This window comes from Penicillium canescens (genome assembly GCF_028828765.1).
Source record: "Penicillium canescens strain IBT 15451 chromosome Unknown utg000009l_segment0_segment0, whole genome shotgun sequence".
NCBI lineage: Eukaryota > Fungi > Ascomycota > Eurotiomycetes > Eurotiales > Aspergillaceae > Penicillium > Penicillium canescens.
This window is the reverse complement of record NW_026703971.1, coordinates 45,849-58,513: the sequence shown is the minus strand read 5'-3', so window position 1 is coordinate 58,513 and position 12,665 is coordinate 45,849. Positions and strand designations below refer to the sequence as shown.

At 48.5% G+C, this 12,665-nt stretch overlaps 2 protein-coding genes across 2 annotated transcripts; both read right to left on the bottom strand.

Annotated features, from left to right (window-relative positions):
• Positions 1-8,667: 8,667 nt before the first annotated feature.
• N7446_011797 (uncharacterized protein) lies at positions 8,668-9,201 on the bottom strand (the record flags this gene model as incomplete). Its single annotated transcript, XM_058520539.1, has 1 exon — positions 8,668-9,201. One exon carries the CDS (start codon positions 9,199-9,201, stop codon positions 8,668-8,670), a length of 534 nt encoding a protein of 177 aa, XP_058366825.1.
• A 1,802-nt stretch (positions 9,202-11,003) lies between these two features.
• Positions 11,004-11,508, bottom strand: N7446_011796 (uncharacterized protein; the record flags this gene model as incomplete). Its single annotated transcript, XM_058520538.1, has 2 exons — positions 11,004-11,346; positions 11,384-11,508. 2 exons carry the CDS (start codon positions 11,506-11,508, stop codon positions 11,004-11,006), a joined length of 468 nt encoding a protein of 155 aa, XP_058366824.1.
• Between the last annotated feature and the right edge of the window lie 1,157 nt (positions 11,509-12,665).

Here is a 12,665-nt window from a genome sequence, read left to right as displayed (position 1 = left end):
CGGGCGCAGGAGTTGAAAGGCTATTCAACAGCGCACGGGATATCTGCCATTACCGCCGCGGATCCCTCAACGAGACAACCATTCAAGACTTGATGATGTACATGTGCTCGGAAAGATTCACTTTGGAGAGCCGGCAATTGAGTCTTCTGGAAAGTCCAGCGGTTGAGAGGGAGGGCCAGGAAGCCCTCGAAGAAGATGAGGCGTTAAAGGAGACTGAAGACGATATTGCTCCTATCAGCGATGTCGAGGAGAACGATCCCATTGAGGATTCCGAAACAGGTCTCGCCGTCGAAGGGGTAAGTGGAGTAGAAAGCACAGCCTCAGAGGAACTTCCAGCCCATGATCAAGTGCAAGATGCGGCGATGGCTGAAGTGGCCGAAGATGAGGACGACGATGGAGATTTGCTCCCACCTCCGGTCACACGCCTCGGCGATAGGTCTCACAAGAGATCATCCGGTAGGGTAACAGTACCTTCAAGCCGGCTGCAGGGTTACGAGCTGTATTAGTCTATGAATTAAGCTTAATCTGTTTTATTCCTCAAATTTATGTACTCCAAAACTTTAGACCATACTTATACCAGAGCCATACCTTGATATAAATCAAAGATACGGCATTATTTTATGCTAGCTGACAAATCACTCTTTTTTGGCTATCGCGGGTTATATGGGTACCCATTTGGGTCGCGGGTCGGGTTCTCAAAATGAAGACCCGCCCACGGGTCTGCTGACTAAGACCCGACCCAACCCGTGGGGCGGGTTTTCGTGGGCGGGTTTGGGTTGTGGGCGGGTTTTGGCGAGGTCTAGTCGGACTCTATCGACGCCTATGGGAGTCGTGCGTGTCCAAACACATCGATGGCCAGAAGCTAGAGCAGAGCAATGGGATCTTGAAGGAGGCTAGCAGTCACCTGACTAAAGAGAGGGACGGACTTCAGCTTCGCCACGACAAGCAGCTGTCTCGGCTGCGCTTCTTTGACCAGGCACTGGAATCATCTCGGGGTCGATTGACTAGAATCCTCGATGACTGGGATCACTCTTGCAGACTCAACCTGGCAGGGCTGCCAGGCATAGCAAGAGAAGGTTGAAGGATTCTATATTCTTGATTGTCCTATGTCTTTTACCATGTGGAGAGAGTATCCAATGATGTACAGTATCCAACGATGTTGCAATGAAGAGTTACCGCAGGGAAACAAGCTTATATCTTTTCGAGAACTCATATTACAGCTTTTGTGGAATGTGTCTGCGAATAATCCCGCATGTTCTAGTGTTGCCTTTATTGACCCAATACATTATAAACGAAAAACTACGGGTCCAATGACAGTGTGGGCAGTGTAGCTAGCTGAGAAAGTGTCAATTAACTCGGCCGTCCCGCATTGCATCATGACAGCTACCCGAAGTAGATGTCGCCAGCTCTTCCAGACCACCAAACCTTCTCCCCGGAGACCGCTTCAGCAATCTTTGCGGAGTGTTGGCATCTTCCATTCTGCTTCGAATGGCCCCCTGGATGCAATCGTTCCTTGTTAGATGCAGGGATTTTGCCAAACTGAAGTATGCCAGTCTCGGATTGACCACAAGTGCATTAACAATCGAGGAATGCCCGCCCCTGACCGCCAACATCAATGGATCCTCAGAACATTGATTCCTGAGGTTCACATCAATCCGATCATGACTCAGTAGTGACTGGACCATCCCCAGGTCACCACCACCGGCGGCAATGCAGAGAGCAGTGTCGTGAGTTGCGATCGTGCTTTCGTTGATGTTAAGACGTGCGTCTTGCTGCACCAAGAGCCTTACCACATCGAGATGGCCATGTGCAACCGCTCGACAAATGGGCGGCTCTATTACATCCATTCCATTGATCTCCACGCCCTGCACACTTAACAGACAAGCAACCGTGTTCATGCGTCCGTGATATGCGGCCACGGAGAATGGAGAGTGGCCTCCAACACAGAGATTCAGACTGATCCCTGGCACCGCAAGCAGCCGTCGTAGGAGCACGGTATCCAATCTGGCCGCGGCGTGGTGGAGAGATGTAGACAGCGTCTCGAAACTCCCGCGGCCTCCAACAAAATTGACGTTGATGTCTTTCTCGGCCAACAGCCTTTCGGTTATCTCGTCGCATGACGAGTAAGTAGACAGCCAAAGTGGCGTATTGCCATCTTTGTCTTTGCAGTTTACGTTGGCACGGGGGTGACTTAGGAGCAAATTGACCATTTCCAGGCGCTTGTTTCGAATGGCGAGGTGGAGCGGCGTATAACCATTGCGGTTCTGGATATCCAAACTCAGGCCCTTTTGTCCGAGAAGCCGTTTGACAACATCTACTGACCCATAGGCCACTGCTTGGTGAAGAGGTAGCTCAGCCTCTTGTGATGATTTGGTACCAAGAAACACCTTGGCCATCGGATCGTTTGAAAAAATCATTTCCATCACGGGTCTATTGAAGCGACATGCCCAGTCCCATGGCGAGTGGCCCGAATCGTCCTGTAGATCAGGGTCGCTGCCAATAGAAAGTAGTAGATGCACGAGCCCTATTCGGCCTGCGAAGACTGCTAGGTGGAGCGCCGTTCGGCCGTGTTTGTGCTTGATGTCCACCTGGACGTTGGGTTGATTTAAGACACTTTTGACGGCGGAAAAGGTTCCGTAGTGGATAGCATACCACAGGGCGCTCTCCCGCGCTTGATTTTGAATGTTGATGTCTAGGTCTCCACGACTGAGCAAGAGGTCCTGCACAGCAGCGGAAGAGTATTTGAGCGCCCTCATTAAAGGAGTTTTGCCTCGGTAAAATGCATTGACGTTGGCGTTGCGCTGGAGCAAAGCCTCCGGAAGACCAATGTTGTCGTATTTGACGGCCAAGTGCAAAAGATTGCTGTTCTGAAATTTGATGTTGTATTTCCAGATGCTGGGCTGCAGTTTAAAATCAAAGTCTTTGCATGATTTTGCGAGGGCAAATAATGCACTACCGTCCAAGTACGACACAATCCACAGCAAAAGCTCGTTGGGCAGGTCCCTGATGTTTGGCTGTAATGTATTAGCTCATCGGTAAACTCCGTAAGAACGAATTGAACAGACCATGATGGGACAGCGGATTGAGCTAACGAAATGTAGATGGGGGTGAGGTGAGAGTTGTGAAAGTAGGATATGGGAGGCCTTTATATACTCACCTCAGCCAAATTCCATGGTCAGCTAGGAGTGTAGTCTGTCACTCCGCTGAGAGGTGCGTAGCAATCACACGGCAGCATCAAAGCCTTGACAACAATGTTCAGGCGGAGTTGGAGAATCTGTGGGATCTAGCTCCTGGGAAAGCCAAAGCTGTTCCTGTGGTGTGTCGATGGCCAGTGAACCGAATCTATCTCTACGTACCCACATCTTGCATCTAGCGCCATAAGAATAAATCACAACCTATCATGCACTTCGAAATTCTATAGGCAACCCAGAATTTAACCCTGCTCACCGCAGTAGTCAGTCTGTTCGCTAATGCGTGGTCACCGCGATGGATAGTCAAAAGTGCAGCTGATTGCAGCAGTGGTCTGGAATGATATCCCTTCATGCAGGCCACTGGTCGGCTGTATACGGCGCATACTGCGTGTGAATGCATTCTTCGACGTACCGACTATTTCAAGGAATTGTTCCATGCCAGCCACGCAGCCATGTAGGTAAGGAGGCCACGGCGATGGCATATAAAGCTGGCGAGGGAACGCCGCAGTGGATTGCCCAACACACCACAATCCGAAGCATTTTCTGCCTTTGACGACCACCTCAATAACTACCATGCTGCCTTGGAATCCGTTTCTTGTTTGTGAGATAGAGGTCAGCCCCAATGGCGGTCCTGGCTCCTGTTGCGGCATGACGAAAAAAGGCGAGCCGTGCAAAAACTCGATCAAAGTTGAAGACACCAAGATCGGCCATCAAAAGTTGACCACTCTCGCCAGAGAGCCATTTGACTTGTCACCGTTGCAGTCGAAGCTCTGTGACGTCGCCAGAGACTTCCTCTGCGCGAGATGGCACCGGCAACGGCAGGCCGACCAAGTTGGCCAGCTGTGGTATGAAGCCGCCGTCCGCAACCAGGCGCGAGTACCACATGGCTCCAGTATGGCCTCTCCATCAGTTGTTGTACATCCAGGCCAGCGTCAGACATCGTCAGCCTCCAGGCGACGCCCTGCATCAGACAACACTGGCCCGTCACCTCCTCACAGGCTCAGACAAATCCCGCCGGTGCGGCTTTCAACCAACCCCGAGCCAGTGCAGCCATTCAATCCATTTGTGACTTCTGCAATGCTACGGACGAACAGTGTTCCATGGCGCGTTTCGCCGACCCGACCAGCCATCCTCTCATCGGCAACTAATATCCGGGTGGGTGTCCAAGACTTGACGCTGCAGAGTCTCAGGCCGAGCCAAGCGGTCGACAGCATCCACGTCGACAGCATCTACTGTGTGTTCTGCCAGACCGAGGATGAAGACCATGCGGACGAGAGCGTAATCTTACACTGCGGTCAGTGCACATCGCTCTGTCATCTGTCGTGCGCCGAAGAATGGTTGGAAAAGCGAGATACAGGGTTTGGCACGTCATGCTGTGTGTGGTAAGTGTGGATAACCTTATTTCTGAGACGACCAAGATACTGATGACCGCAGCCGAAACGAAGGTGCCCTAGATGCCTTGATTCGCCCTTTACCAATCACCTCATCGGATGCCGAAACACATTCCGTCCTCGCAGCAAGTGAATCATCTCCCGATGGTGGGCCCCGTCGCTCAACCAGACTTGCAGGGTCTCATTTACCACGAGACCCGTCCACCTCTGCACCGCTTCGCCGGTCGGCACGACTCTCCACTCTGCGTGCGTGATCGTAGAGTGCAGGCGAGGTAAGATGCAAATAGAACAAGCGACTGCCAATCACACGTGAGTGCACGTGACCGACACTCGGCATCGTGATCAGCAACTGTGGTTGTAGCATTGACATAGATTTTTGGAGCAAGCTTAGCAAGAAATGAGATCCTGATTGTAAAAATCCACAGTACAAGGCGACAGTTCATTTTTGCAAGTGCTGGGCACCACTAGACCTTAGCCAAAAGATACTGGCTGCTTTACTTAATTTGACAATGACATAGCGCTAAATGTGCTAGTAGATTCAGTTTCTTCTTTCATCATACCTAACGGCGTGACCAGAGAACACACCGATTCATCTCAGGGGCGCCGTGTCACAAAAAGGCGGAGATTATTGGCAGAAAATCGCAACTAGCGTGCTGGCGTGAGACTGACAAACTCGTGTGCTTGTTAACTTGATTATGGGAATCAATATGTTGGCCCTGGAACCTCAACGGCATTTTTAGGAGCTGCTTATCCCCTAGGAAATACTCTTGAGATCCTGGTGCTATTTCTATTTCCAGGAAAATGAGATCTAGCCCTGGGATCTTCACTTTACGTACCTGACTGAACACGAAACTAGCTCTGGGAATACATCGACCATATCTGGGAGCTGTGGAGCCCCTGGGAGCTTACTTTAGGGCCCTAGAGTCACTCTCTTGCCTTCCGAGATCGTCGAAAGTCCTCACAAAACACCTTCACCGGACCTGCGCAAAATCCTGCGTCATTCGTCACACCTAGAAGGCCAAATCATCGCTCCAGGAATCAAGCAAATCGTCAACAGGAACGCGGCTTTGATTCCCCGAGGTGGGGATACCAGACCCCAGAAGCTACATCGGGTTTCCTGGGGGATATGTGGCTCCTAGAAGCTGCTTCTTTGCTCCCAGAAACGTTTCAGGGGCTTCCGGGAGCAGGAGAACTCCCAGGGTCAAGACAGGAGTTTCTAGCACTGATGGAACCGTCAACCGGAGCGTGACCGATACTTGATAGTGATGATAAAAATGTTTATGTTCGTATCTGGATACTGCTATGGGTATCTGTTTGCTGTTTATACGGACGGGGACAGAAAATGCGCATCAACAAGGAGAATCTCACTTTGCCCTAGACTTCAGCCGTGAAAGACATCAAGCCCAAGCAAATTGATACCAGACGCGTCAGGCATAGTAAATCTAGTTCCCCCTGATTTCTGGAGGCAGTAATGAGACGGCGTCTGAGATAAAAGACCTGCTATCTGTAGAGGATTACCGAGCACGGCAAAGCAGAAATACTTACTCTAGTTAAGTCCAAGGTAAAAGAGAATCATGCTATTACTCATTCATATGAGAACAAGAGCGAGTTAGAACAGTATCTGCGACCTTAGGAACTTCAAATCTTCCGAGGACCACAAAGCAGCCATGGAGGACATCGCAGGCTCAGCTGGACTAGGCTGGACTAGACCCAATCACGCCGTTCTGAAACTCCCTGTTTATGCACTATAGCGTAGATTGGTTGCTTTCAACATCACTTTTTCACTCCTAAATCTGACATGGATTATGTACATGGCTTGGTCGAGCGGCAAATTGAGGAAATGATAATTTACCCAGGAACAAATGCGGCCCTGGCCCTTAAGCGCATCTAATTGGAATTGCGAGGTATTCTTTGCTCTGCATTTTGACTAGCTTTTAGAACTTCACAGGTCCTGGGTATCATCAACCAAGGACAAACAACGGTGGCTAAACGAATGCATGGCTTCAACAGGCCTCAATTAGGACAGGCACCCATGCCTTCCTTTTCAAAGTTCCCTATTTCCTGCTCTACAGGCCTGGATGTCGGGTACGGATTTCCACTGACGTACATTTTAGTTTGTTGCCAGAATAGCAACACCGCTAAGTTCTAGACTGGGCCAGAATATGGAATCTGTATATGAGGTGTCTCGATCTGCTGAAGGACACATACTGTAACCCATCATTAGCAAGAAAGACAACGGTCTTTGACCGAAATTCGCCACGCCTAATTCTATAACAGTCGGGCCAGGGTCACGTCGACCAAATTTACAAGCTGACCAGAAGGCTAGGGAGAACCGAAAACCGGATCAACATTCGTTGGATCCCTACATGTACTAGTGAAGAGAACAAATTGTTGGGCCTAGCGAAAGAGCCAGGACCGCTACCCAAGCGGATGCTCTCCTCCAAGCACGAGTTCCTAGGATGAAGTCAACAACCCTGAACATCGCACAGTCACATGTAGCCACTGGGAAAGGCTTGCCAGAGAACGTTGGGAAACACGTCAAACGAGTGGATGCAGCACTTCCAGAAAAACACACTCGACAGCTGTATGATCGCCTATCGTGGAAAGAAGCAAGCGTGCTGGCGCTCAACTCCGGACTGGCATGGCAAGACTCAATGGATATCTCTATTGAATCAACGCGGCAGAGACGGATCAGTGTGCATGTGAACAAGCGAAAGAGACCGTGGAGCATTTCCTTTTTCGATGTCGGAAGTGGACTGCGCACCGAACGGAACTGCTACAGTGCACCAACTACCTCGTGCTACAGATGGTAGACGCGCTTCAACTGCCGAAGATAGGATGTTGAACACTTGGAGAAGCGCCTTCAAGCCAGCCTACTAACAAAATTACTAACCCACGAGGTTCCGCTGCGACACTGCTTGCCTGAAATGACATATATGGCAAGGTCTTATGTACGGGCTCTAAGGAGACACAGTACTGTGTATATTATGACATGTATAGTAGATCAGAGATAGTTGCCCTTCCGGCTTAGCCGCCGGGCGTTAATAGATTGTGTGTGTGTATATACCAATAGCATCGGGTCGCCAGAACTTCAACGTGTTTTAAGAAGAAATGAGAGGTGGCAGAAGATTCAACAGGCCGAGAGAAGGAAATCGGTGGCGTGGAAAAGAAAAAAACAAAATAACCCGGAGTGCAGAGGAGATTTTGCATGCGGCTACAACATACAGCATATTCTAGGGGGGAACAGCATCATGAGAATTGTCCGCGGCCCCGGCACTCCCTAAAGTGAGACTTGTTAAAGTCCGGTATTGCCCAACTCTCCATCCACTCGCATTTTACAATATCCTGCGCAGTTGGCCGCTTTTCCGGCTCAAAAGACAGCATCGACCGCAGCATATTCATAACAGCAGCTTTCTCTTCTAAGTCAAAACCTTGGATTCCAGCCTGTTGTCGCGGGAGTTGAATGTGCTTTTCAAAGCGGTCTTCCCAAGACCTCACATGTCGACCTTGATTTGGTTTTCCACTTTCATCGAAATATTTGTGCCGCGCCCCCATTTCTCCCACCACCGTAAAGGTAAGTTCCCCCGAGTATCAATCTGCTCGGCTGTGATATCGTCCGGCGTGGCAAGTATGTCCTCAAATAAGGGGCGCTGGCCGAGTATTATCCAGATAGAACATGCGAGTGTCCAAATATCAGCTGAAAAAGAAAGACCACACTCTGACTCAAATCGGGCTTCAGGAGGCACAAAGGACATAGGGGCGTGCGAGTTATGTCGGTACTCTGTAGAGGGTCTGTATGCCTCTCCAAAATCACTGAGCAGGACTCTAGATTCTGGAAGGGAGAATTCCTCTGAAGCTTTCCCAAGCCAGATAGGAGGGACGACGCTAGACGGAACACTAGATTCAAGGGGCTGACCATCAAAACGTATAACTGGTTCTGACACGGGCGAACCGTATTTTTCGTATAACTCTTCGATTGAGAGCTGATCAAAATCGGCTGGGAGACATAAAAGAATATTGCCGATGTGAAGGTCTGATGTAGTTGTTGTATAAGCATATGGTTGTAAAGCTATAAAGAATGGTGACTAACCTCCATGAACAACTCCTTTGCTGTGGATGTACTCAACGGCTAGCAAAAGTTGCACAATCAGCGAGCGAGCGGTCATGGCCTGAAAGATGCGTTTGTATGACCCTTCCTTCGCACTAGAGACACTACACATTGCTAGGGTTGTCACATAGCAAGGGTGGGTGCCGTTAGGGCCATGGAGGACGAATCTATCTTTGATAGCGGGTATCATTGTCCTCCCCGGGTGATCAAGTGGGGAAGAGTGGTTGAGATAATTGAGGACATCAACCTCACGATCATTTGAATCCGCCGTTCCAACTTTGACTGCCACGTATGTATTAGACTGGTAGTCCCGGCAGAGCCAAGTGGTTGAATAGGCTCCGTAGCCTAGCTTGTGGGCGACTCGGTATCGGGATTGAAGAATATCTCCTACCAGAATAGGGTGATATCCACCAGGCTGGTACTTTTCAAGTCTCTCGACTTCTTCTATCGGTACATATTTGAAGGGGAGTGGACCAGAGTCAGCACTGGACGAGAAGTTCTTGAAAGCCATAATTGACTTGCATGCGAGTTCACCAACAGAGATGTTCCAAGAACAAGGATAGCAGAGCAACGAGGAAGATGTTGGGTGAATGAACATCCGATATATAGAGCTTCGTTGACGAGCCCAAAGTGAATTTCGCGACCTGATCACGAAGGCCATTACCGGACGACGTGAGTTAAGTAAATGATTAGGCGGTGAAAGTCCGATTAATTATGCCCGCCACAAGGTCATCTTTGAAAAGGATAGTTTTCCTGTAGCTTGACGTATTGGGTGCTTGGTAGATGATAAGTTGACGTCTAGAGCGCACATGACCCGCCTGTGTTGTCTTAGTCAGTCGCCGTAGCGACCGCGCGGACGAGGCGGCTAGGGAAATCGCGGAATGTTTCAGATTCTGGTGGAGCAACGCCACTAAGCCACAATTCCTAAAGGAGGGCACAACTTCTACTAGATGACCACAAATATCAGTGGAGAGGAGAATTCGGGCAACTATACATCCGAAAAGTGTGTGCCAAGCCCCTATTATTAGCCAATCAACTACCCATTTGGAAATTGAGCTCTTCCTACAATTAGTTCTAATGAGACTATTTGATAGAAATCAGATGTATGGCGAGCGCACTAATAAAATTCACAATGGTAAAATTCTCTAGCTTATTAAAAACAACAATGATTTGGTTTTGACAATCTGGTCAGACACAATTAGTAAGCAAATGCATAATACAAAAAGTCACATGTTTGTTTCAACGGTAAAAAGACAGTATCTTCCTGTTTCTTGACACTATCTCTGAAATATACATGCAGGTGGCCCCGCTGTATATAGCTTGCGATATGTACAGTGACGCAGCAATGTTTTAACACCCTTGGACAGACTGCTTTTGAGACCGCCTATTGTAGACAGAAGAGCAAGTTTATGATATCTTACTTTTTAAACATTCTTGTTTCAGTAGTTGTTTTTCATAGAAGGTATGGTTCATTCAATACACAAAAGCCAAGTGTTTTATTAAAAAACAAGTTAAAGAGTGTTGAAAAAATCGAATTTTTGACCGGCAGAAATCAAAAAATCAGAGGGGTGTTAAAACATTTGCTGCGTCACTGTATCTGCTAACATACAGTACTTTCCGTGCGCTTCTATCACTTATTTGCCAGGCGTTGGATCCTCTTCGAATACTTAATGTAGTTTGCTTCGCGTGGGATTACAGACCCGCACTAGTTGTTCAGACTCTCGGTTGGATAGTCGGACTGAACCTAACTCCAGGCCTCGTGCTTGTAAAATAGTATGAACCATACCGTGGTTCACTCCTGGCAGTGGGCCCGGGATTAAGAACAGAATGTAAAATGGTGAACCTGGCTTTGCAATTATCACCCAAGTAACAGTCCAGTCTGCTGCAATAGTGTTTCAATAAAATAATGTTCACTGTTGCTCTGTATTGACGGCGATCGGTGGTTTGAAAATGTATGGTACCATTCAGTGGTAGGCTAATTCTTTAAGATGACAAATGGAAAAAGACAATTTCAACCTCGCAATAGACACGCTGACGAATAATAATACGCACTGTAGGGTATTCCAATTTCCACAGTAATGTGTTCTATAAATCCATGTAATTTTCTTTGTTTCTGCCAAGTTTTACTAGCCACTTTATCTACCATTCTTGGATTTTCCGCACAAAGCACCAATTGCAACACGAACCCAATTGCAACACGAATTTACAGAGCAGCAGCTATCACCATCCCCTGGTGAATCCTCATAACAAGTGTTGGGTTTGTATCGACCGGTTGCTACCCTTCAAGATCCAAGTATATTGGTAATCCGAAACCTAGCCACTACCAGCACTTGGAAAGTGACCATACCCAATCTCCGGTGCAACATCTAACTCCATTTCAGAAGGCCATACCGGCTTTCCATTCGACTTCAAGTGGGAGTCTGGCTTCGCCCCCGAATGAGTCGCTTGAAGAAAAGTCAAGTCCCCTTTGCCCTTGACGTAGCCATGAGAAGCAACATGGGTATTGCTGGCAAGCTGGACGTCATCCTTGAAACAGAGAGTGACATGCCAACCCAAGGGATCCGGCTTGTGTATGCCTCCTTGACTGGTACTGGAGTGCTCGTTGGACCTGCCAGTCGACGTTAGCGAAGTCTCTAATGACATGGGCCACAAGTCTCTATATCACTGTTCGTTGTGCTGAAATTCTTTCTCACCTGATGAGGATGGCCTTGGGGTAGAGTTTTCTGTCTCTTGCGGTCTGATAGGCAAGGGCTATCAAGTCTCGCAGCCTCTGTTGATTTTCAGGGAGCATTCCCCGGTAGAAGTAGTATTTCACCATGTTGATGGTCGACATATTAGGCCAGTGATTCAATTATTATCGGACTGTATCTTAACAGTATAAGGTGGAATAGAATCGACGAGATGTTGGCTAGTTCAAGTGGTCACTAAGAAGAGAGGTTGGGAGGAAAGATCCACCACAGCTGCTGAGGAGCTAGTGTTTATAAACATGAAAGAATCTTCCTAGCTAAACCTCTTTATGCAGACCTGTCACATCACAAGTCAGCCGCCAGCCACAAAAGAAACGCTAGGAAGGCCAACTTTGAAAGCGGAGGGCCCATCAACAACGTACAAGTTTGGAAGCCACGTTCAGCTGTATCGGTACATATTTGACCCCTACACTGCTTGGCAGAATACTTGCAAGAGTAGTTCTCTTGGTTTTCTAAAAGATATCGACACTAAACCTCATGTGGGCTGTGCAAGTTGCCTAATGGGGGTTGCGCATTTATGCGCAACCCCCATTAGGCAAGGCAAGGCAGATAAATTACACCGATCAAATGGCCCACGGCCCTTTGGAAATGACTCGGAACATGGCGGCCCAGTAATATTATCCCGCCACCGATCGGACATTGGTGAAATCATCGGCGGCTGGAGTAAGCGCTTTGGGATGACTCGTGTGATTATGCAGCAGATAACATTATTTGTCACATCTATAGGCTACCCCGCTTTATATCATAAAGTACACCACGCATATATACACAGGTACCTCATTGGGAACTATCAAAATCTCCATCCATCTCTTTGGACTCAACAACGACTATGTCTCAAAGCAACCGTGCATTCCAATTCGAAGGCAGCGACAGTGATTACATAGCCTTCCTTGAGAGTCGGCTTTCAGCTGCCTTAAGCCAAGGAACTAGCCAGGCTTCTGTTGGCGCGGCGATTTCGCGATGCGATGCTCCAGCGACCACATCATCGGATTCTCGGCCGACTACTTCTACGACTGCATTAGCGGACTCTCAACATGGCACTTTAGCTATAGCATCAACAGCATCAGCGGAGTCTCAGCCTAGTGACTATCGGAATGGATGTTCAGTGTTTCGCGCTTCTCGTCCAACCAGTCCTCGTTCGACTGGATGTCCTCCTTTGTCCACTAGAGATGATCTCAAAATTCTATATTACGACCCGATCCGAAACCGCGACAGCGATCTTCCCGAT